Source organism: Melanotaenia boesemani, chromosome 1, assembly GCF_017639745.1.
Source record: "Melanotaenia boesemani isolate fMelBoe1 chromosome 1, fMelBoe1.pri, whole genome shotgun sequence".
In the NCBI taxonomy this organism is placed as follows: Eukaryota; Metazoa; Chordata; class Actinopteri; order Atheriniformes; family Melanotaeniidae; genus Melanotaenia; species Melanotaenia boesemani.
The window spans coordinates 4,963,744-4,985,558 of NC_055682.1; the positions used below are offsets into that span (position 1 = coordinate 4,963,744).

Below are 21,815 nucleotides of genomic sequence, written 5' to 3' on the forward strand. Positions count from 1 at the left end.
TTAATTTCAAACATTTCATTATTTTCTCCACATTAACTTTGAAACAATCTCATAAACCAAAGAGTAAGAAAGAGCATGCTAGGGCATGCAATGATGTCACAACATGATGATGCCACTGGGTGCGAAGTATAAAACATACAGTAGCAGAGTTTGTTTTTTTTATATCATTCATAAACTCGGGGACATTTCAGTATCCACTGAGAGTTAAAAGCTAGCGTTTATGTTACACTGCTCTCCGTGTCTCATGTAGCCTTGTGTTGTTGGATAAGAGACACGAGAGGGAGAAACTCACAACTGACACCAGATTGAGCAGGCTAAACAAACATGCTGAAAATAAATCTTATCCCGCCCAAAAAAGTGTTTGGGAAGGACACTGTAGAAACCCCATTTTCCCCTTCGTGACTGGTCTAAACGGGAGTACTGGGAGAAAGACAAAGCAGTGCATGCCATTTCAGGGTAAAGGGAGGAGTAGAAGTGGGGAAAGGGAGGGAAGGGGAGAGACTGAAGGTCGGGGTTTATTAATTTTGAAGGTTATTAGTGTTCTCTTAGCCTGCCCATGTGGAGTTTAATCTCGAGTCTGGGCTGAAATAAAGTTTTCGAGGGAAAATGAATAAATACGAGGCACTCAGCATTCTCTCTGTCTTGCAAACTGCAAAAAGTAACAAACTTGAATAATAATGACACATACACGTATATAGTTAGAATCTGTGGTTATACCATAACAGTCTCAAGGCTGTACAAAGGGGCAAGGCTAAATCCTCCTCAGTTTGTCAGCAAGTTACTTTACGTGTTTTATTTTCTGCGTGCGAATGTGTGTGTGTGTGTGTTTGTGTGGTTCAACATTAAAAATTCCACCCATTACAAATTCAGGTGTGCACTAATGTCGACTTTTGAGAATCAAACGTGAATCTGGTCCGATTCTGGAGGTGACGATCCGGATGGAGCGCATACAAACGAGGACAGGACGGTGATGTTAAAGGGATAGAAAATGCACTTTTTAAAACCTCACACAGCCTCATGCAATGGTTGTGTGTGTTTGTGTAGTTTGTAGAGGAAAAAAAGAAAAAGAAAAGAATAATGACGGAGCCCTTTAAAATGGATCTACTCTTGCAGCATAGTTTTGTATGTAGCGTATAGTGTGGATAGAGACTGAAAGGAGAAAGGGTTAAAAGGCAAAAAGGGGTTTAGGATGGAGTGTGTGCCATGCTCTTGGTTAGCATGTTTCTCATGCTAAACCAGGAAACAAGGCTTTGCTATATTCTTTGTCTAGACTGGTGGAAAAATGGGCAATGCTGCCTGTGCCATCTCCAGTCTGCGGACTTTCAGTGACGGACACCTATGCATGTGTGTCCTGATTAAAGCTGCTTTCTTTACCATCTTCTGTCTCTCACTCTACCATCTTTCTGCTCATGGTTGCAAACTCAAAACAGGAATTTTAAAAGAACAGGCGCTTTTGTAGAAACTCAAATGGGCTTCATCAGAAGTGAAAAGACCAATATGAACAACAGAAAGGCTCTGCTGTGTCCGTCACTCAGGCTGTGGGCTCCAGTCGAATAGGCAGAACGTCTCAGTAAGTAATAATATAATATACTGTAGTTATCAATAAGTCTTAGTTGATCATACCTGTAGAAGTTTAAATAAAGAAGTGAATGAAAAGAATGGCTACTCCAATATTGAGTAAAATGACCATAACCACCAGAATAGAGCTGGAGCCCTAAGAGACAAGAGAAGAGAGAAGAAGCAATTAGTCCAATTACTGCGCAAACGATCACAGCAAAGATGATTAAACCAAATTTAGACAGCTGGTTATTAAAAAGTCATCAGCAACTGCTTACAGTGGGTTAATTTCTTCCTCTTTGTATTAATTTGTCAACCCTCTGAGCAGCAAAAGTCTTGTAGGTGGTGTTTGTGGCATTTTTAGCGGTTATGGTGCTCTGTGTGGGCGCTTTCAGAGATGTAGCTGCAAGATCTCTGCTCATTTCCCGGCTTATAATATACAGAAATCAACCGTACAAGAGCTTAACAACTCTGTCTTATTTTATTTTATTTTAATACACAATTGTTAAAAAAATAAATAAATGATTAAATATAAACAAATAAATTAAATGATTTGGTAATACAGACTATAAAAATCATTGAAACCTTTTTATTTATTTTTATTTTAACTAATTAATTAATGACTATAATTTTTAATACATTTATTTATTAACTTATTGTATGGAAATTACTTTGTTTTCTTTCAATCTCTAAATTTATTATTAATAAATTCTTATCCTTTTTCTCCTTCTGTTTTGCCTTTTATTTTCATTTTACATTTGCTTTTCTCTCTATCTTCTGCTCTGAGTTAGTTTTGCTTAAACACGATTTGTCTGTTTTTCTTGTGATTTTACACCTGAATGTAAACGAGTAGTTGATTTATTGGTTATTCCACCTTAATGGTCCACTTAAATATTTTTGCAAAAAAATGGAAATGAGAATCCAGTCATATTACATCTTCACCTGCAAGGCCTGATTTAAAAGTTTATCCTTTTAGTGAAATTCCTGTTTGGGTTACAGATTTTGGTTTTACACCAATGATGCCACAGAACATACCATGTTCTGTGGCATCATTGGTGTGTCATTGGTGTGTCATGTGAGTGAAGATTATGAATATAGTGAAGACTATGGTGCTTATTTCTGGTCAGAAATGTGTTCAGAAACAGATTTTGGGGTACAGTTAATGTAAAGAAAGTGCTGGATGAAGCAGTCCTCTCATACAAGTCATGTTCAAGCCTGATTGTTTTGGAAGTGAATTGTAGCTCAAACCCAAATGGCTGAGAGCATCAGAGAAAAGTACCAATTAATAAAGGGATGGAAATAAATAAATATTATTATTAAAAAATAAAGCAATTTAAATAACTTCAGGAAATAATTATACATATATATATTTTAAATGCAAAGAAATATACTGTGTAAAAATCAGCAGAATAAAAATTTTTTATAAATTGCTAAACCCTTACATACTGTTTGGGTCAAATTTGACCAATTTTGACATTTGAAAGCACTGAAATGACCCCAAACATCATTCTTTTTATCTGACCTTTGATGAGTTTTTCTAAAGTTGACAGGAGAAGTGCTATGTAAGTACAAGTCCATTTAAAGTGACACAAAATACACAACAAATGAAAATATTTTCAAATTCTATACTTATATATAGGTGCTACAATTTTTTTTGCACACTGAGGCTGTTTTGGGTCAAATTTGACCTGAAATCTAGAAGGATTTTAGATCTACCAGGGTGGGTCAAATCAAGGAAAACAGTGGTTTTAGGGAACCTTGAAACGGTGAACTTTTTAAAAAATTCTTATTTATTTTTTAAGAGCAGTGACAGAGTTTAATTGCGTGTAGATACTGTCATAAGAGCTGGCATCTACATTTGCTTTAGTTTACACAGAAACAGGCACCTGCTGGTCTTTCAAGGGGTATGGGGGACCAGGAAACAGTAAAGTAGTGAAACAGCAGAGGAGGGATTATGGTGTTCACAGGGAACAGAAGTTATGCAGAGGTCAAACAGTGCTGTGACACAGACAAAAGATCTGCTCCTGCAAACACCTGCAATGTAATAATATAAACTACAGATTAATAGGTTTGGTTTGAGAGGGTGGTGGTCGGGGACTGATAACAATATAAAGGTACAGGAGCTGTCATTTCAGGGATGGACATCATGGCAGCAAGACATAATGTGCAACATGCCCTTTGTCTGATCCTCCAAGAGGAGGAGGTTGGTAGTGACTCGGAGGATGTGTCGGAGTAGGGAGACAACATGAAAGAAGGAAAAAAAAGTGCTCACACAAGAAGTCAACACAAGGGGACAGAGGAGAAGGAGAAAATGGCAGAAAAGTTATTTATAATAAGCTTTTTATAATTCAATGTTAAGTGTTTAAGTGATAAGTGTTAAATTAATATTGATAATCATGGGGTGGTGATTAGCTCGGCTGGTTGAACCGTCACCTCATGTACGGAGGCCACAGCTCTATTCATGCCATTATTAAATTAAGTAAAATATAAGTTTTAATAGCTTTTATGTCTCTCTATAAAATAGTGTTGTAGAATCTAAAAAATACACTCTTTCTGCTCTCTGAAATATTTATAAAGATTTACTCATGGTTTTATCTGTTTAGACATTCTAAATAGATCTGTAGTTTAAAATTTGGTATAGACACTTATCATGAAGGAAATCTTAGCCAGGGTCAAAATTAACCTGGACCATAGTATGAAGGCACAAAATATAAACAGTATAAGCGTTAAATTATTCTTTTATGTTTCTAGATTGTAAAACTATTGCAAATGGTACAGGTGGACAGATGTTCAAGTGTGACCGTTTCACGTCTGCAGGTTTGCAACTTTGACTATTTTCTTTATAGAGGCTGTTCCATTGTTGAAAAAATGGATCCTGTCTCTTTGTACTGATGATTCACCTGAAAGTCTCCAGAGAAAACTCCTGTAAATGTGAAGCCTGCACTCCTCCATTTCTACTCATGGGATTCTGTTATAAATTGTCATAAACTTTTAATACATTAGTTGTCTGACTGATCAATGAGTAATTCATGAGGTTTGTGTTCAGGCATGGGTGTGTGGACTCACTGAGTTTGATTTGAGGGTGAGATGCTCTCCTTCCTGCTCCAGAGTGATGGGCTGAGACTTTAGGGGTGGGGAGAGGGTGAGGTCCCTGTGCAGTGGCCACTCCTCCAGCTCTGCCCCCACATTCAGGTTGTCCAGCATTTGTACAGAGTCCATGGATCCTTCTTGGACTGGCCGAAGGCCTCGGGATCGCAGCCTGTTGCTTTTGTGGGCCGGGGACTCCTGGCCCAGCCCCCTAGTCAACTGCGAGTCCGGACAATGAAGCCTCATATCGACTGTATAGTCATTCATCCTTTCCTCGTCCTGCTCTGAGAGGCGTGAGTGGGCAGGGCTCCACCTAAGGGTGCTTTCTGCAGTCCACCCCCCGGTGAGGCCATCTAGCCTTTGGTCGATTACAGCATGCTCGTTAAGCTTGTGGTTGGAGGGGTTATGCTGCTTTGGATGGTGGTTGGAATAGACATGCTCTCGAGGGGGAAAGCTGGAAGAGATGTGGTCCTTTGCATTGTGATTAGAAGAGATATAGTCTTGGGACTTGTGATTGGAAGAAGCATGCTCAGAAGTCTTATGATTGGACATGTTGTGTTCCAAGGCCTTGTGATTGGATAAAATGTGCACCTGCGGCTTGTAGTTGGAAGAGGCATGCTCGCAGGCCTTGTGATTGGTGGAGGAATGATCCCATGTTTTGTGATTGGACGATGAGTACTCCCTTGACTTGTGATTGGAAGAGGCATGCTTGGACGGCTTTTGGTTGGACAAGGAGTGCTCCCACGCTCTGTAGGACGAGACATGCTCCCGTGACTTGTGATTGGACAAGGATTTCTCCCGTGGTTTGTGGTTGGTCAAAGGGGCTTGTTCGTGGCCGTTGATTTGGCCCTCCTGCTCTTCCAGAAGGGAAGGTGTGGTGGAGCGACTGCTGCCTCCTCGATCTGGATACATATCATCAGTCCAATTGTTTGCCCCACCCCGAGGCATATCAATCCCCCGCCCCTCCACTAGCACCTGGATCTCAGCCCCGCCCTGGTCATCCACAGCGCTCTGTCGCATGAAGCAAGCATTTCTGGGGCGATGGGAGTGTTTGGGCGGGCTATGAGGGGGTGAGGTTGGGACGCTCAGCACGGGGCTGAGATCAGGTGTTATTACAGGCGGTGTGGTGTCCGGCGTGCACAGCTCTGGACTGTCTGTTCCTGTGGAGATGACCTCGTGGTCTTTGTCCTTGGCGTCCTGGTGTTTCGGCCTCTGACATTCGAGCCCTACAGAGTGAGGAGAGTAGCACCAATGAAGTGATTTGGCACACATCCACAAAAAAAAGACCTACAGTGTGAGTGTTTGTGTGCATGCAGGGTAACAATAGAAGGGAAGAGATGAAACCAAAATTTATCTTGTGCTTCTAGTCTTGACAAAGTGAATCTTCTTTATTTGAATGCTCACAAGCTAACCCTTTGTAGTTAATTTTTACTATGAGACCAAAAAATAAAAAGAAACTATACAGCAAATCTACATGTGTAATACGTATTTCATTAAGTTAAGATACTGCTTCTTGCCTTTGTGTAGGTCCTTTGTGCAGATCTTATAATAAGATAATGAGAGCAGTTCCCTTATTTAATCACGACTCATGACTAAATGTAACAAAGCAGGTCTCTCTGGGAAAATGGAAAAAAAAAAAAAGAAAGCACAATAGGTGCAGTGAAGCTGAGATAAAAGGTTTAAAGGCTGGACAGCAAACTGTAAAATAGACCAAGTTTGTAGGTATTCATTTTCTATTTAAAGGTTTTTAATTTTACCCCCAAAATCATGGCGATTGCAAATTTTAAACTCATCTAAAGTGTTCACAAACGAACAAAGCTGCATAAGGTTGTGGTTTAAGGGTGCCTTCAACTGAGGTGTTGAAGGCCATTTGGATGACTAGATGACCACCGAAGGCAAGAGGACTCCTTATCTCTATAAAACAGGGGGCAGTTATGTGGAATATTAACTTTTTTTTTTTTTTAATATAAATAGCACTGTCAATCTGTTTTCATAAACTACTTTAGAACAAGCAAGCATACAACAAAATGGCTGTACAACATTTAACATACTATATATATATATATATATATATATATATATATATATATATATATATATATATATAGTTTATAAGCTGTTTAAATAGCTTTTTACAAATATTATTATTAATATATATATATGTGTGTGTGTGTGTATTATTAATATTAAAATATATTTTTTCTAATGTATAGTTTTTCTTATTTTTATTGATATCTTTTAATATTTCATTGTATTTATAATAAAAATATAAATTTTATAAAAAGCTTAAAACTAAAAGCAGCTTATATTATTAACTAATGTTATAACAGCTGTTATATATTATTCTTTTAAACTCATATTGCCCATCTCTTCTTGGAGGCAAGCAGGAAGATATAAAGATATTTGTCTACTGCACGTTTAAAAAAATACATTTTATAATCAGTTTCAACATTAAAATTGTTTCATGGTCAACATTCAGTTCTAGATCTACTAGATATGACTCCATAAAACAAACATATTACTAAGTTTATTTAAAAAGTATAATGGAGGGCATTCCCTCCGAGATGTTCCTCTCCCAGCATGCAACACGGTGGGATGTATCTTCACATGCTCTGTCTCCACTAATTACATAATGAAAGGAAATTGAATTCATAATGTAAACCAGCTGTCTGCTGCTGTCCTCTCACCGTTGCCATAGATATGAAAGGAGGGCGAGAGCTCTTTGGCAGTAATCCGGGCCAGTCGACACTCCTCCATGGCTTTCTGTGCCACCCCTTCAGCAGCCTCCGCCTTCCCACGAGCATGGCTCATCCTGAACAGGACAGGACAAGAAATTTGTTCTTCTCTACACCTTTAGTGTAAAGGTACTTAGACTGATAACATTATAAAAGCTTGCTGATGTATAAGGGTGTAAATAACAAGTTTGATATTATATATCACATATTGCTTCTGATGTGGACTTATGTTGAATTTGTTTGTTCAAGAGTGCTATAACTTCTCTTGTGAATAGACCAGCATGTCTATGTGGGGGCCATAAGGGTTATGTTTGGGCTGCAGATAAAGGACCAAAGTGGGTTTGTCCACAGTTTTCATGATGGCCTCATCTGAGTTTGCTCATGTGGGTTTCACATATGCAGGCCATGTAAATGAAATCACATGGAACCTGCAAAATTTGCCCAGTTCAAACCCATACCCACTAAGTACCCATATGGCCTTAATATAACAATGAACCACCTCAACACACGTTGACACATCAGGTTTGTCCTGAAGCTACATGTATACTGCATTCCTGCTTGCTTGGAGGTCATTTGTGAATGAAGAGATTCTAAATGTATTCTGCCGGATACTTTCTAAATTCTTACTTCAGGACGGTGTTTTTATTCTCAAACTGTAAGATCCGCCTCTAAAATTAAATCCCAATCCATTTCTAATTCTTATAACCAAATGTTAAACACATATGTCCATTTCATGTTTAAAAAACCTTTAATCAACATTAAATGTTTTATAATCAATCAATCAATATCCACTAAACAAAATCCACTACATACATTATGTCTAGAAAGAAAAGAGAGAGAGAAAAAAAAAACATGTTTATTGAACTGGGGCAAACATTTACAGCGAGCCCCCACTGACCCCCTTCGCTTTTATTAAATCTTTCAAATATACTGAGATCGTATCATATTTGAAATTAATTTGTTTTTAAAATACCAAAAGACTCATGTCCAATGCCAGTTAACATGTGGCGTCTAACTGTCAGATAAGTATATCTGACATGAGAATAATTAGCATATTTATAGTTTATCATCATGTAACATCCAAATCATTGTAATGCAAATTGTATCCACCAGGGGGCAGAAGGCAGTTCTCAGATTGTATACAGCAAGGTTTTGACTAAAGTTTTTACCATAAAGTAATGCAAATGTCTCAGAAACTGTATGTATCATATATAAAACACGGCGTTAAAGGGTAGAAATATCGCAACATCTTACCGTGACATCGCGATCTCTGCTTTCTGCTTGGCGATGTCTGCTGCCTTCTCTGCAGATTCCACAGCCCGGTCCACCTTCTCGCGGATTTTACTGGCCCTCAATGGGATCAAGTTCTTGCGCTTTCCGCTCACCAGCACATTCTGCTTGTACTTTCCTTCCTCCTTCGTACCATCGGGGAAGGTGGTGCATCCGTATCCGTGCCTCTTGTTCAACGACCATTCACCTGCATAATGCAGGCCGTCTGAGCGCCGACTCACGCCCCAACCAGCCCTCTGGTCGCTCCGCCACTCTCCCGCGTACATTTCAGTAACAGTGGCATCCACGGGGGCGCCTGGCTCGCTTTCACTGGCGTTGGAGTGGATGTCAGACGCAGCAGAGCTGACGGTGCTCATGCCAGCCTCACTGCAGAAGGAGCTCTGCTTGCTGAGCTGACTGGCCAGAGAGCTTTTGGATTCAGATCGCCGAAGCTTCAGGCCGCTAAGGATGGACTGCCGGAAGCGACCCTTTCTCTTCCTCTGCCGCTCTGCCTCACTCGGAGCTGTCAGTGCAAACCCGCCGCGGCCCACTGGGCTGCCGGCCAGCCCGGCCACTACCCCATCTGTGGGTGTGGTGGCGACGCCGTCCTCCAGCGCAGTCGGAGGGCCCTGGCTGTGCTCCGAACGGAGAGAGTTTATGGATGTTCGAAGAGGGAAAAGTATGACAGCCGCCATGCCGTAGGGTACACTCTGCCGCACACCATAGCCATGACGCATCCCTCCCAGCCACTGGCCTTGGTAGGTTCCTGCAAGACAAACAAATCAGAGTCCAACTCACTGTTTGAATGTTTATTTTGAATTTTACATTCACCTGGGCAAATTAGTTTTATAAACTTTGATAATGACCCTTTTATGCCTCAGCAATCTGAGTCAGTTTATACTATTTTTGATGCCCCATTCTACACATTACATCTTCAATGAGAGCTGGACTGTTTTGAATGTCCAAAAATTCTTGTTTTTTATTTCTTCTACCCCTCTTCTGTTAGGCTGGATGTCTTCATCTCCTTTTGTTTTTTTTTTTTTTTGTTTTTTTTTTTTTTTTTTGTAGACTCGTGAGCTTATAGATTGGTGGAGGTTTGTTAATTTCCTCAGTGGAATACAGTGCAACCAAATAGTAACCCAAACAAAGAACTAGTTGCACCAGGTTAGTCATTTCTTGGGATTTTGCCATATAAATGAAAGCTCTTTAACATTGATATCATTTTGTGTGTGTGTGTGTGTGTATATATATATATGTATATATATGGCAACAAGGGGTTCAGTGTCTTGCCCAAGTCAGGGATGTCAGAAAGCCTGGAATCAAACCACCAACTTTCAGATTAACAGGCAACTGCTCTTCCTCCTGAGCTACAGCCGCCGCCACCATACCAATTTAGCATTTTTACCCTTTATTAATTATTTAAGCATGGCTATAGCAACCAATAATGTAATATAGCCAATAATGTCATAAAATGTTAGGGGCAATAACATGTTAAACTTTTCTTTCTTTTTTTATTATCACGAAGAAAGCAGGTGTACATCAACACATCCTACACAAAACACACCCATTCTGTTACATTCCTACTAATTAAATATTTTATGTATAGTAACTAAAGTAGTAACAAAACAGAAAAACAAAACACCTGCAAATTTTATGGTTCCGTATCCCCAGCCAATACCACCCCCACAGAACATAATGATTATAAGTCACTTCACGCTGGATATTCAGTTAATCCATACATAGCCAAACCTAAACAATAATTAAATCATAGTTTTAGCCACACAAACTTTTCTCAGTAATTTAATATGTTTCTTACATTATTGGCTGGTTATTATGTTACTGACCTAGCATGAAAAAATAAATATGAAAATGGAATAACTATACAGCCTATCTGCATTTCTTTAGTTTTTTTTTTTTCTTCCTTCTTTTTGGTCATGTGGTCAAGCTAGCAAAGTTGTGTCTTTAGTCAGTCACATGACTTTGCTACCAACAAACCCAGTGTTACCACAGATTTATTTTTGTTTCTGAATACTGCACAGACATATAGCAAACTGTAAATGATGGAAAGCTGTGCTTAAGTCATTTTTCATTGCAGCCAAAAATAATCTCACAAATTTGAAGAGTAAGTCAGTTGTAGCTGATGTGGTTTGATAATGAAAATTTCACAGCTGAATGCAGGCTTCAACGTGCATACACTAAACATCTGAAACTTTATCATTTATACTTATCCTGTGAACTAGGAAAAGATACACAGATGGATATTTAGAAAATATTCAGTACTGTGTTGGAAGATCTCTGGAAAGTGTTAATCTGTTTTTGTGTGATCTCTACACAACACCAGGATACTGTTCACTGCCAACTGAGTCATGTTGGCACAGCTAGAAATGTAAATGAAAGAAACACTTGAAATAAACCCAGAATAACACCAGAAATTTGGCACATATGTACAGTATCTTGTAACAAAAAGGCTGAGAATTTTTACGGTTGAGCTGTGATTTGGTAGTTTATGTGGATTTGAGCTCCCACGTGTTGTATCCTCTTCCTTCATGCTGCATCACCTCCAGACCTCCAGGAAGAGGCCAAGCTTTTCTTTTCTTTAAATCCCTGAGGTGGTCCAAATGGGAGGTGAGTCAGTTTTTAATGTTTCTGGACAGGAAACTCGACAGCCTCCTGTTTGGCTCTTGGCTTGTCAGTTTCACTTTCTGGGGAGTTCAGCAGCAGCTGCTCCTGCTGACAAAGCTGCAGAGTTCATTTTATGGGAGGCATTTCAGCAGCTGTCTATGCTTCTTTCATGAGCTCATGAGCCTCAGCGTCAGCGGCAACTGACTCAGTGTTAAAGATAATCAATCAGGCAAGGTGACTGAAACTGGAGATGCAAATAATTCATTTTTTCTGTTAAGGCTTTGGTGTGTCTTGCTGTTGTTTGTTATGCACAGAAAGTAGTTTGAAAACTCAAAGATTCTCAGTTTTTACTGTGATATAAAACAAAGAAAGACATTTTTGCTCAAGAACTGAATAAAAACACTTGCTGGCTAATTCAGCTCAAAGAATAATTGTCTATCTTTAAATATATCAAGTTTTTAGCTGCTAAATGGATGCACACTGCTGGGCAGCATATTTTCCTGTAGTGTGAGATTTATGTATTTATGGCAGACTCAAAGGACATATGTGTTCTCTTTTAGCTCCCTTTTTGGTCTCCACCACTAACTGAGTATAAAGTCTCAGTTTTTAGGTGCTAAATAAAAAAATGAAAAAGTTTTACTTTTACTGAATCCTGCACAGATGAACAAAATCAAAGATGAGGGGACTGGGTTTTTAACTAACCCTCATAACAGAGACCTCGACTCGGTAAGTCAACCCACATTTTCTGACTCTGGATCTGACTCACTGATCCAGCTTATCCATCTCTTGTCCAATGGTGGATAAAAAGTAGAGCAAATCAGACTTTTAAAACATCAAGCCAGTTGAACATGACCCCATCTTGATTGTTTAAGGATTTTCATCCACTTATCAACATCTCTGTACTCGATCAGATCAGCCAGTTTCTATCAACTTACTATTTGATGAAGGCCCTTAACTTTAGCTTTAAATAAACCAAAATTTAAAAATTTTGTTTTAGCCAATGACATTGCTTAATCTTACATTCTCTTTCTGTCTGAAATCCTTGAAAAAAGGTCTTAAGCACACCCATTTGCAAAATGATGGTCTGAAAGAAAGGTTTCAGTCTTGACTATGAGGATACCATAATCCTGAAGCTGCAGTATTTAAACTTACTAATAGCCTCCTTTTTTGTCTTTGACTAGGAATTTATCTGTGTTGGTCCTGTTAGAGCTTATTGTTGCGCTTGACACAACTGACCACAAAATCAATTGTAAACAATCTGTCCTCCACCAAAACCAGAATAAGTTATGGTGTTCCACAGTGTCCTAGAACGGGGCCACTTTTCTTTCTGTACAAGCATTCTTTGGGCAGTGCTATTAAGAAACATCTATCAACATTTCTGTTGTTATGCTGCCTACAGTCAACTATATTTATATTAGAAGGCAGCAGTAATCAGTTACTGATGTTTCGGGAGACATAAACTGGACAAACTGTGATTTTTTACTTTTGAACTCAACTTTAAAGTAGTTGTTTTTGGCATTAGTCCCACAGCGGGGAAATTCACAGTACAACAGCAGCAAGACACACAGTGGAAAATAAATAGTCACTGAAGGAGCTGCCCAGCTTAGCCATCATCCTCCCGTTTCCCACCACCTCCACTGAGTCCAGGGGGCATCCCAGGACAGAGCTGGTCCTGCTCACCAGACTGTCCATTCTCCTCCTGTCCCTGTCTGTGATGCTGCTGGCCCAGCACACTATTCCATAAAAGATGGCTGATGTCACAACAGAGTCATAAAAGGTCCTGAGGAGTAGTACCCGCACTTCAAAAGACCTCAGCCTCCTAAACAGCAACAGTCAGCTGTTGACCTTCTTGACCACGGCACTGGTGTTGTCCGACCAGTCCAGATTGTCATTTAAGTAAAAACCCATGTACTTGTCGGCATTCACAGTGTCAACAGTCGTTTCCTGGATGCTCACCAATGCAGGCAAAGAGTGGCTACACCTGCGGAAATCCACCACCAGCTCCTTGGTCTTACTGACGTTGATCTGGAGGTTGTTCAGCAGGCACCAGTCCACAAAATCCTGAATAAGTCAGCTGTACTCTCTATCCTCCCCATCTGTGATGAGGCCATCAACAGCAGAGTCATCAGAAAACTTCTGGAGATGACATAATGGTGTATTGTATGAAGAGTCTGCAGTGTGGAGGGTGAACAGATAAGGAGCCAGAACCATTCCCTGCGGAACACCAGTGCTGCAGAGAAGCCGACTCAGAGCCCTGCATCTTCACAAACGGTGGTCTGCTAGTGAAGTATTCTAAAATCCATGTAGTGGGGTGATGGTCCACCCCACCTAGCTGCAGCTTGTCCCCCAGCAGCCTGGGCTGGATGGTGTTGAATGCACTGGAGAAATCAAAGAACATGATCCTCACAGTGCTTCCAGTCTTCTCCAGGTGAGTGAGGGAGGTGTAAAGGAGGTAGGTAATGGCATCATCCACCCCGATGTCAGTCTGGTAGGCAAACTGCAGCGGATCCACGGGCTCAGCAGCCACCACCAACCATTTATATTTGCTTCCACTGCTACTGCATGAGGTCATTTTTGACCAGGTTTAGTCTTTTAATTCACATGTTAAAGAAGTATCTTATATCTGTGAAATATGACCTCAATAACAAGCATTCTGTAAAGGTGTAAAATAGTAAAATCTTTGTAGGACCGAGGAGAATTACATTGTGCATTTAGTTCATTTATCAGTTTGGAGGTGGTTGCATCTAAAATCCTGTCCACCAGAACAGCAGTAATCAGCTGAGAGGATGCATGGAAGAGCCACAGCAGGCTTGTAGCTGCATTGATTAAGAAGCATCTGAACAGCATCATCACCATGAGCCACAACCCACTAGCAGCGACTTTCCCAGCATGCCTGACCCAGAACCAGAGATTGACTACTGGGCCTGCGTGTCACCTACACTTAAGACTTGCAGCAAGAGGAGATTGAGTTAATTAGAAAATGATTTAATAACGCTAAAAATAAAGTTAGAATCTCTATTTAGCATGTGAAATCACAATGATCTGTTTCCAGGAAAATGGGCTCCCTCTAAAATGTACAATACTCATCATCCTGTTAGCATGTACATAAAGCTTTTAATGGCCAGACTCCATCCTACTGCAGAGATCTTGTTCTTCCCTACAACTGTACAGGGACTCTTTGCTGTCATAATTCAGGCTTATGTTTGGTTCTTATCATTTCCAGGATCAGAGTTTAAGGTAGAGATTTTCATTTTCAGACAGGCTCCTCTCATATTGAACTAGGTCCCAATTTGGATTAAGCTTAAGCTTTTTTTGTGTTGTCTTTTTAAAATATTTTAATCCTTTTCTTGACCTTTTTCATACAGCTATATTTATAATTATTTTACTGCTGTTTGCAATTTGCTTTCACAAGAGTTGCTCTTTTAATATTTTAGTTTTTAATTTTTTTTTTTCCACAAATGCAACTATTTTAGATTAGCTTTGGCCCATGAAGCCTTTTAGGTCACATTTCTGTCTGAAAAGTGTAATAACAATAAACTTATGTCAACAGTAAACCAAACAATAAATGGGGTGTTAAACATTGAGCTAAGAGACAATAAAAGAGGAAATGTCTGGCATTTATGCAGCACTTTTCTGGTCTTATTGAACACCCAAAGCTCTTAACAGTACAGACACATATGTATACTGCACTTATACTGTACACATACATTCTGATGATACATGGAGGAATTGGGGAATGAAGTTCAGGTTTGGCCCAGTGGCTGATATATTGACTGGTGGAGGCAAGGGTTGAACCAACCCAGAGCTTTCTCTAGCAGAGTGACTCTTTTCATATACAAATTCATTTCAAAACAGACCAAGTAAACAGACACTACCACACAGGAGCAGTAATAAATAAATAATGATATGTATGAAACATTAATTTCCTGTGCTGTGTTAAAAATGTCAGTGAGTAGTTGTGCTCTGATGGCAGGTCAGGACCTCACAGCTCTGTCGCAGCAAAATTGCAGCTTTCACTTTGAATGTGGTGATTATTTTGTAGGAAATTTGACAAGTTTGGGTGTAATTAGTGTGCGGTGCTCAACATGCGTTCACAAAAGAATAAGCTGCCTCATATGTCCAACTGTCTAATTTCTGGTCTGAGGTTTTTAGTGTCTCCTCCAACGCTTTAAGTATGTCTTTAAAACACTGTCCTCATATAGGCTTCGTAGGAGGACAGAAGAACTGTCAGGAAGTATGCTAATTCCAGAAAAATCCTTTACGAAGAGTTCATATTTCAACAAAAATTACTTTACTTTTTGTGGACACTTTCATTTAAAAAATAATGCAGAAGATGCTCAAAGCATTGCTGACAGTCTGAACCATACAAATTTCACGTTTTGTCACAGTAACTTGATTTCTTTCTTTCTTTTTGCCTTAAATGTCTACAACATATTAAGGGCGGAAACATCATTTTGGGGGCTAATGATAAAGTAATTTCTTGTATTAAATCACATGATTTTTGCCAGCGCACATACTTGCAGTAAATAAAGTCGTGGTCAAACAAACCAAAGTGACTAATATTGTTCAAGGAAGATGCAAGATTGCCCACTAGATAGCTTAAAAAAGTTTAGCCTTGTGATGTCATAGATCCTTACATGTTATCCGAGACAGATTTAAGCTTTAAATTGGAAAAATAGCCATCAGTTCACTTCTCTGATAGTTGCTTCAGACAAGCTTTTAAACGGTTAAGCAGATGAAAACATGGAAAATCTTGGAAGTCTAGAACTTATTTGTGTGTTGATGACTGAAAGCAGTTGGGATTAAGACCCTTCATGACAAATCCTGCATTGTTTCTGCTCCTGGAAGTATGACATTTGGTGCTTTTATAGCGTGTTTGGTGTTAAAAAAAAAAAAAAAGACCAGCTGTTTCACGCCATTGTTGTCTAAATTCTTCATAAGAGCCCAGTCTCTGTCATCTTTATTAGAAAAATTGCTAGAGCATTCTGGTAAAGCAAAAATATTAGTTTAAGTTAAAATATGCTCAGCTTACGTGCTGCTGTTGGCTTTTTGTTTACCAAAAGCAATATTTATGCGTAAAAAAAAGAAAGTATCTTTAGCTTTTATCATTCTGAGATTTTATTTACCCACCACAGAGGAGGACCCCAAGAAGGGATTTACAAACCTTTAACCAAGTGATCACTGCAACTCTGACATGATTTGACTCAGCTCTTCTTAATCCCAATGAAAGGTTTGCATCCCCTTTTCTTCACAAGGAACCCTGAAATAACCTCAGCCAGTTTAATGATTTGAACGACTAAAATAGCCAAAGACAACACAAACATCAGGCTTTTCTCAGTGATTAAGAACATGTTTTGCACAAATGGTTTGGTCTAGAATAAACTAGGCAGACCACCACTTCATGTTATGCAGAACTAATGTGATGGATTTGAGGTCATATGAAAACAAAATATTTACAAAAATAAATAAATAGATAAATAAAATAATAATAAAAAGGTTGACTCCTCAAATAAAGATCGGATAAAGGTTCTATATTTCTCCTTCGATGAAGCAATCAGGATTTTTTTTTAATCAAAGGAATGAAAAAAACATTTAAGACTCCAGATTTTTCCAGATGATGTTTGGAAATGGATTTCACCTATTTATTTATTTATTATTGCTTAAGCTGTCTTTATTATTGGCCTCGAGAGTAGTCTGCTGTAAATTCAGATTAATTCTAAATACAAAAACCATGCAGTGGGATTAACAGTTTCCATCCAAACCTTTTTCTGTGCTTTCTTTGGTTTGTTGATGAACGAGTTTCTGTTAGTGGTGTGATACTGGAGCTGTCCAAGGTGCTGAAACCAGACCCTGAAAGAGCCACAGGTGTCTCGTATGCTGGCATTTCGTCACGTTCAATGTTTGCCTTGTGTCATGTGGATTTACTGTAAATAATACACATTTTATTCTCTTAGTTGCCAACTTTAACCTATCAGGATCCTTTTTAAGCCTCCAAACACCCAAGCCAGGAATACAGTGTCCCAGATTTTTTAATAAAAGCAGTTTATGATATTTTCTAACATTTTTGTCATATTTGAAGAAATAGCTCAAATAATTTAATCTTCCACATTTTCTTTCATGCCATAGGAAACTCCATCTACTTTGTTTACAGCATTGTGGCACAAAAGTTAGCTAGTTAGCACTAAATGAGAAAATGAACTATTTTACAAACATGCTGAACATAAAAATGGCTCTAGCTGAAATACATCATTTCCCAGCCTTGGACTTAAACTTTTTGAATCTTTGAGGCCCCCCATCTTATTCTGGACTCTATTGCTTAACTAATTATATATTTATATGTTTACACATTATTAATTTAAGTTTATTGTTCTATAAAGAGCTGTCCATGGTGCTGAATTCTATCATTCATCCCTGTGTGTAAGCTTATAATCTGGTTCTGCTCTGTTAACAGGTCCCTCAGTGTGTTTGTGTGTGTTGGGGGATTTGATGTCGAAAACCTGCATATTTACTGGGTTGTGGAAAATGTGTCAGCCCGTGCGTGCTGTATTCATCTGTCGGCGGTCTTCCACGTGAGCGGAAGAGTTGTCGCGTGACGCAGTCTTTTTTTCCCTTTTCCTCACCATCTTTTTTTTTTATTATTATTTTAGAGTTAAAGTAACACATAAAATTTCAACCATCCAGTTCCTCAGATCAGTTTATCAAATGGCCCACATTACAACCCCCTAAAGTGAGGAAAAATTAAATAAATAAAAAGGATTGGCAGAAGCTAAGAGCCAATCAGAGCATGCAGAGAGCTGCGAGCTGATCTCTAGTGACACGCTGACCCGCTGTCTCCTTGTTGCCATGGAGACATTGCATCACAGAGGGTGGGATGTGGTGGGAGAGGGGGGTGAACGTTTGTTTTGATAAGTTTAAGTTGGAGTCATTCAGTGTTTCTAATTTTAGACAAACAGCCTCTTTAGTTGTTTTCTGATGAAACGCTTCATCTCCTCTAGATGTGGATACGCACACACGAAGAAAATCCAACAAAAACATCTTGTGTGTCACTTTGCAATGTTTTGAGTTAGTTTTGAAGTCATTTTCTCTCCTTTTTTGGTAATTTTGTTTGCATTGATGTTTATTGTTTTTTGTGATTATTTAGTATTATTGCTGTTATTTTGCATATTTGTCATGGTTATACTTCATCCTGTCACTGTTGCATTTGCAGCCGTATAGGTTCTTTCTGTTGTTTTGCATTTCCATCTAATTTTTCAGTGGCATTTGCTGGTAAATATGCAGTTTGACTTCAGTGTCAGAGGTTGGAATCTTCTGTGAACATGTTTTATTTACCCAGAATTATCACACACTATGCAAACTGTGGCCCCTCCACGTGTTGGAGCACCGGTTTTGTGCCTGCCAGACCTCCTCGGTAATCTATCCACGCATGTGGATGTGACCTACATGTTATTTATGTAGCCTGCTTTGGAGATGTGTTACAGTTTGTTTCAGCAGCAGGCAAAGTAAGCAAGTTGCTCTACTTTCAGCTTGAATGTTAGTCTGTGGAAAAATACAGATTATCTCTGTTGTTTGGTCTGCAAACCTTATTTGTAAGAGCAAGGTGTCTAACTTATTTGTTAGCTCTGTACAGAGGAGGTATAAGACCATGTGGTGGTAATATGGTATGTAAGTCTGACAGAAGTTCTGTGTGAGCATCCTTACCTCCGTCAGAGTAGGTTTCTGTGCCGTAACCGTCCTGCAGCCCGTTGCTCCATGTCCCCTCATATCGGGCCCCACTGGCCATGCTCTCCAGCTGTCCGTAGCGACCTTTAAAGCCCTGTGTCCACTCCCCTCTGTACTCCCAGCGGCCCTTGCTCTCCACCCCGATGCCATGACGCTTACCCTGTGCCCAGGTACCCTGATAGCTGTTCCCACTGGGCCACGTGTACACACCCAGGATTTCAAACCCATGGCTCCAGGCGCCTGCATACTCCCCCTGACCCTGGGGCCCTGTGCAGACACCCCGGCCATGGGCCTTACCCTGCTCCCACTCCCCGCAGTACGACCCCCCGTCATCAAAGTCAAACCTGCCTCCAGTGGACATGCATGAAACAGGTTTAGGCAAATCCTTAGAATGTCAAGAAAAAGAGAAACTCAGGAGTGCTTTGCTCAGAATGAGGAAGGAGGCCTTGTTTGAAGCAGGTAGCATGAAGGGGCAAGGCCTCGACTCTCCCTCTCCTCTTAGTTTAGGATGCAAAACAGCAGCTCCTCCTTTCAAAAACAGCAGGATAGGACCCGAAGAGCATCACCTCACGACGGAGAAGCAATCCAAACCTCAGCGATGGGTCCGGAGCGATAAACACAGCAGCTGTGCATGCTGCTTCCCATGGGCATGCAGGCTCAGAGTGCTTCTCATCCTCCTCCTCCTCCACTTCCTCCTCCACCTTCCTGCTCCACGCAGCCTCACAGGCCCTTCGCCTCAGTCGTGTAGCAGGACGCTCCAGACAGTCGAGGCCTAGGCTTTTCCAGGTGTCCCACAGGCCCTCAGAGCGGTGGCAGCAGCAGCGACCGAGCTCGGCTCAGTCAGACATTAGAGCATCCCCGCATCCCTGCCGCACTGAGCCGGATACAGGACAGGGATGCTGCTGCGCTGGTACGCCATTAAAAAATACAACAACACAGGAGCAGAGAAGTTAAAATGTTTTCTCTAAAGCATGGCCTGAAAATACACATTCATGATCCCACAAACACAGACTCGGCCCCTCACACACACCTCGGCAGACATAACAGAGTGTGAAAATCTCTCCGGCTACCTTTTCCTCCCTTTTCTCCTCCGCTCTGCTCGGCAGTGGAGATGAGGATGCAGAAGCAGAAATTATTCCCGTCACCTTCCTTTTGTCTCCTCTGTCTCAGCGCTCGGTTAAATCTGGATTGTTGTTGTAAAATCCCACCAAGTCATCTGCCCTCTTTCGTTTTTTGGCCTTTTTATCTCTCCCTCTCTAAAAATCTGCTCATTACAGGACTGTTCCACCCCAGCCAATACCCCTCCCCCACAAACACACACGCACACCGAACACACACTCCTTCTGGCGGCTCTTAAAGAGATAGAGACAGAGGGATGGTGCAAATAGCTGCATGTACAGAGCTCGCTGCTCTTTCCCTTTGGGGATACAGGCTGCTTCTCCTAATTATCCAGCCTCATTTCACTCTCTGCCTCTCACACTCCTCCTCCTCTTCTCTGACTGAAATCTGGTCACTCAGCAATCTGTTTTCCTGATATCTGGAGGCTTGTGCACCCATCTCTCTCCAGCTAATTGCTATAGCTGTCATTTTGTTTTTAAATTTACTCTCTTCTTGTAACTGAACACTACATGCCAGCTTTGTTTAAAATGCAAACCTGCATTTAAATGTCAGCGTCCTCACAACCCGACAACCAAACACTCATCCCCACATTTTCTGATCGATAAGTGGAGCCTGGTGTTACTGGAGACCTTTGTGTTGTGAAGCTGTTGGATCAAATGTTTAGTAGAAATTGAAGAATTAACAGAGAATCTTAGGAAAGCAGAAAAAATGAGCTCCCATTTGTTTGCTTGGTTTTTGTTTGTTTTTTATTCATATAAGCAGAATGACAGAGCCCAACGTTTACTGCACCGTGGAGTCGCTTCAGGAGCAGAAAATTCAAAGAAATTAAACCTTCTGATAGAAGATGAAAAGATTAATGTTACGTTTATCAGGATAAAATGGAAAACATTAAGTAAATAAATACAGAAAATGATTGAGTATATTAAAAGATAACCTTACATTCTATACAACATTTTCTAAAAGCACTACACACACACACACACACACACACACGTTCTAATTTAGAAATATTCTAAATAAATACTAAACAAACAAATATTATATTATATTATATTATATTATATTATATTATATTATATTATATTATATTATATTATATTATATTATATTGACATTGACATGCCACAATTAAAAAATCACAAATAAAATTTTGTTATAAAATTAGAAACAAATTTGACTTCTGATTTAGGGACAAAATGTTTGTTGATTATGTGACAAACAAATCTGTGATGAAACTAGCTGACAGCTGTATGCTGTCTTTAGCTTTATCACTGAAATCTGCAGCAGCTCTTACAGACAGCAGAGGGACGTCCCTCAGAAAGTTTATTTAATTTAGTAAAACTGAAGGCAATTAAACAAAAGATTAATAAAAAATGTTGTGGAAGATATTCTGACAAGCTCTCAGGTTGTTGCTTGTTATTCATTAATGTCATTTCCTTATAAATGAGAAGAGATCTTAACAGAGGATCCCTTTTTCCCAGATGAACATTAAACAAACTTCATGTGTTATAAGACAAGAAAATATATTATTACAATTAAAATGGTTGTAATTATATAATTGTAAAATCCAGAATAACATCAAGAACTTTCCATTGTCATACTTTTGTAACTGTTATAATAACTCACATTTTAGTGTTAATGTTTTAACTTCATTTCTGGGTGAAACTCACTGGAAGAGATGTGTGTGTTCGCTGACATGGCAACACA

General features: G+C 39.7%; 1 protein-coding gene across 3 annotated transcripts; it reads right to left on the minus strand.

The window, feature by feature from the left end:
- Positions 1 to 20,315, minus strand: jph3a (junctophilin 3a). Of its 3 annotated transcripts, none has more exons than XM_041996761.1 (6): positions 20,060 to 20,315; positions 18,969 to 19,896; positions 8,634 to 9,414; positions 7,332 to 7,456; positions 4,624 to 5,870; positions 1 to 1,714 (listed from the first exon to the last, which is right to left on the minus strand). In XM_041996761.1, the coding sequence occupies exons 2-6, from the start codon at positions 19,348 to 19,350 to the stop codon at positions 1,634 to 1,636; spliced, it is 2,616 nt and encodes an 871-aa protein (XP_041852695.1). In that variant the 5' UTR covers positions 19,351 to 19,896; positions 20,060 to 20,315; the 3' UTR covers positions 1 to 1,633. The 3 variants fall into 3 exon arrangements, with proteins under 3 accessions (XP_041852695.1, XP_041852773.1, XP_041852612.1); XM_041996839.1 differs by having other exon boundaries at positions 20,020 to 20,315; XM_041996678.1 differs by having other exon boundaries at positions 18,969 to 20,315.
- Positions 20,316 to 21,815: the final 1,500 nt, after the last annotated feature.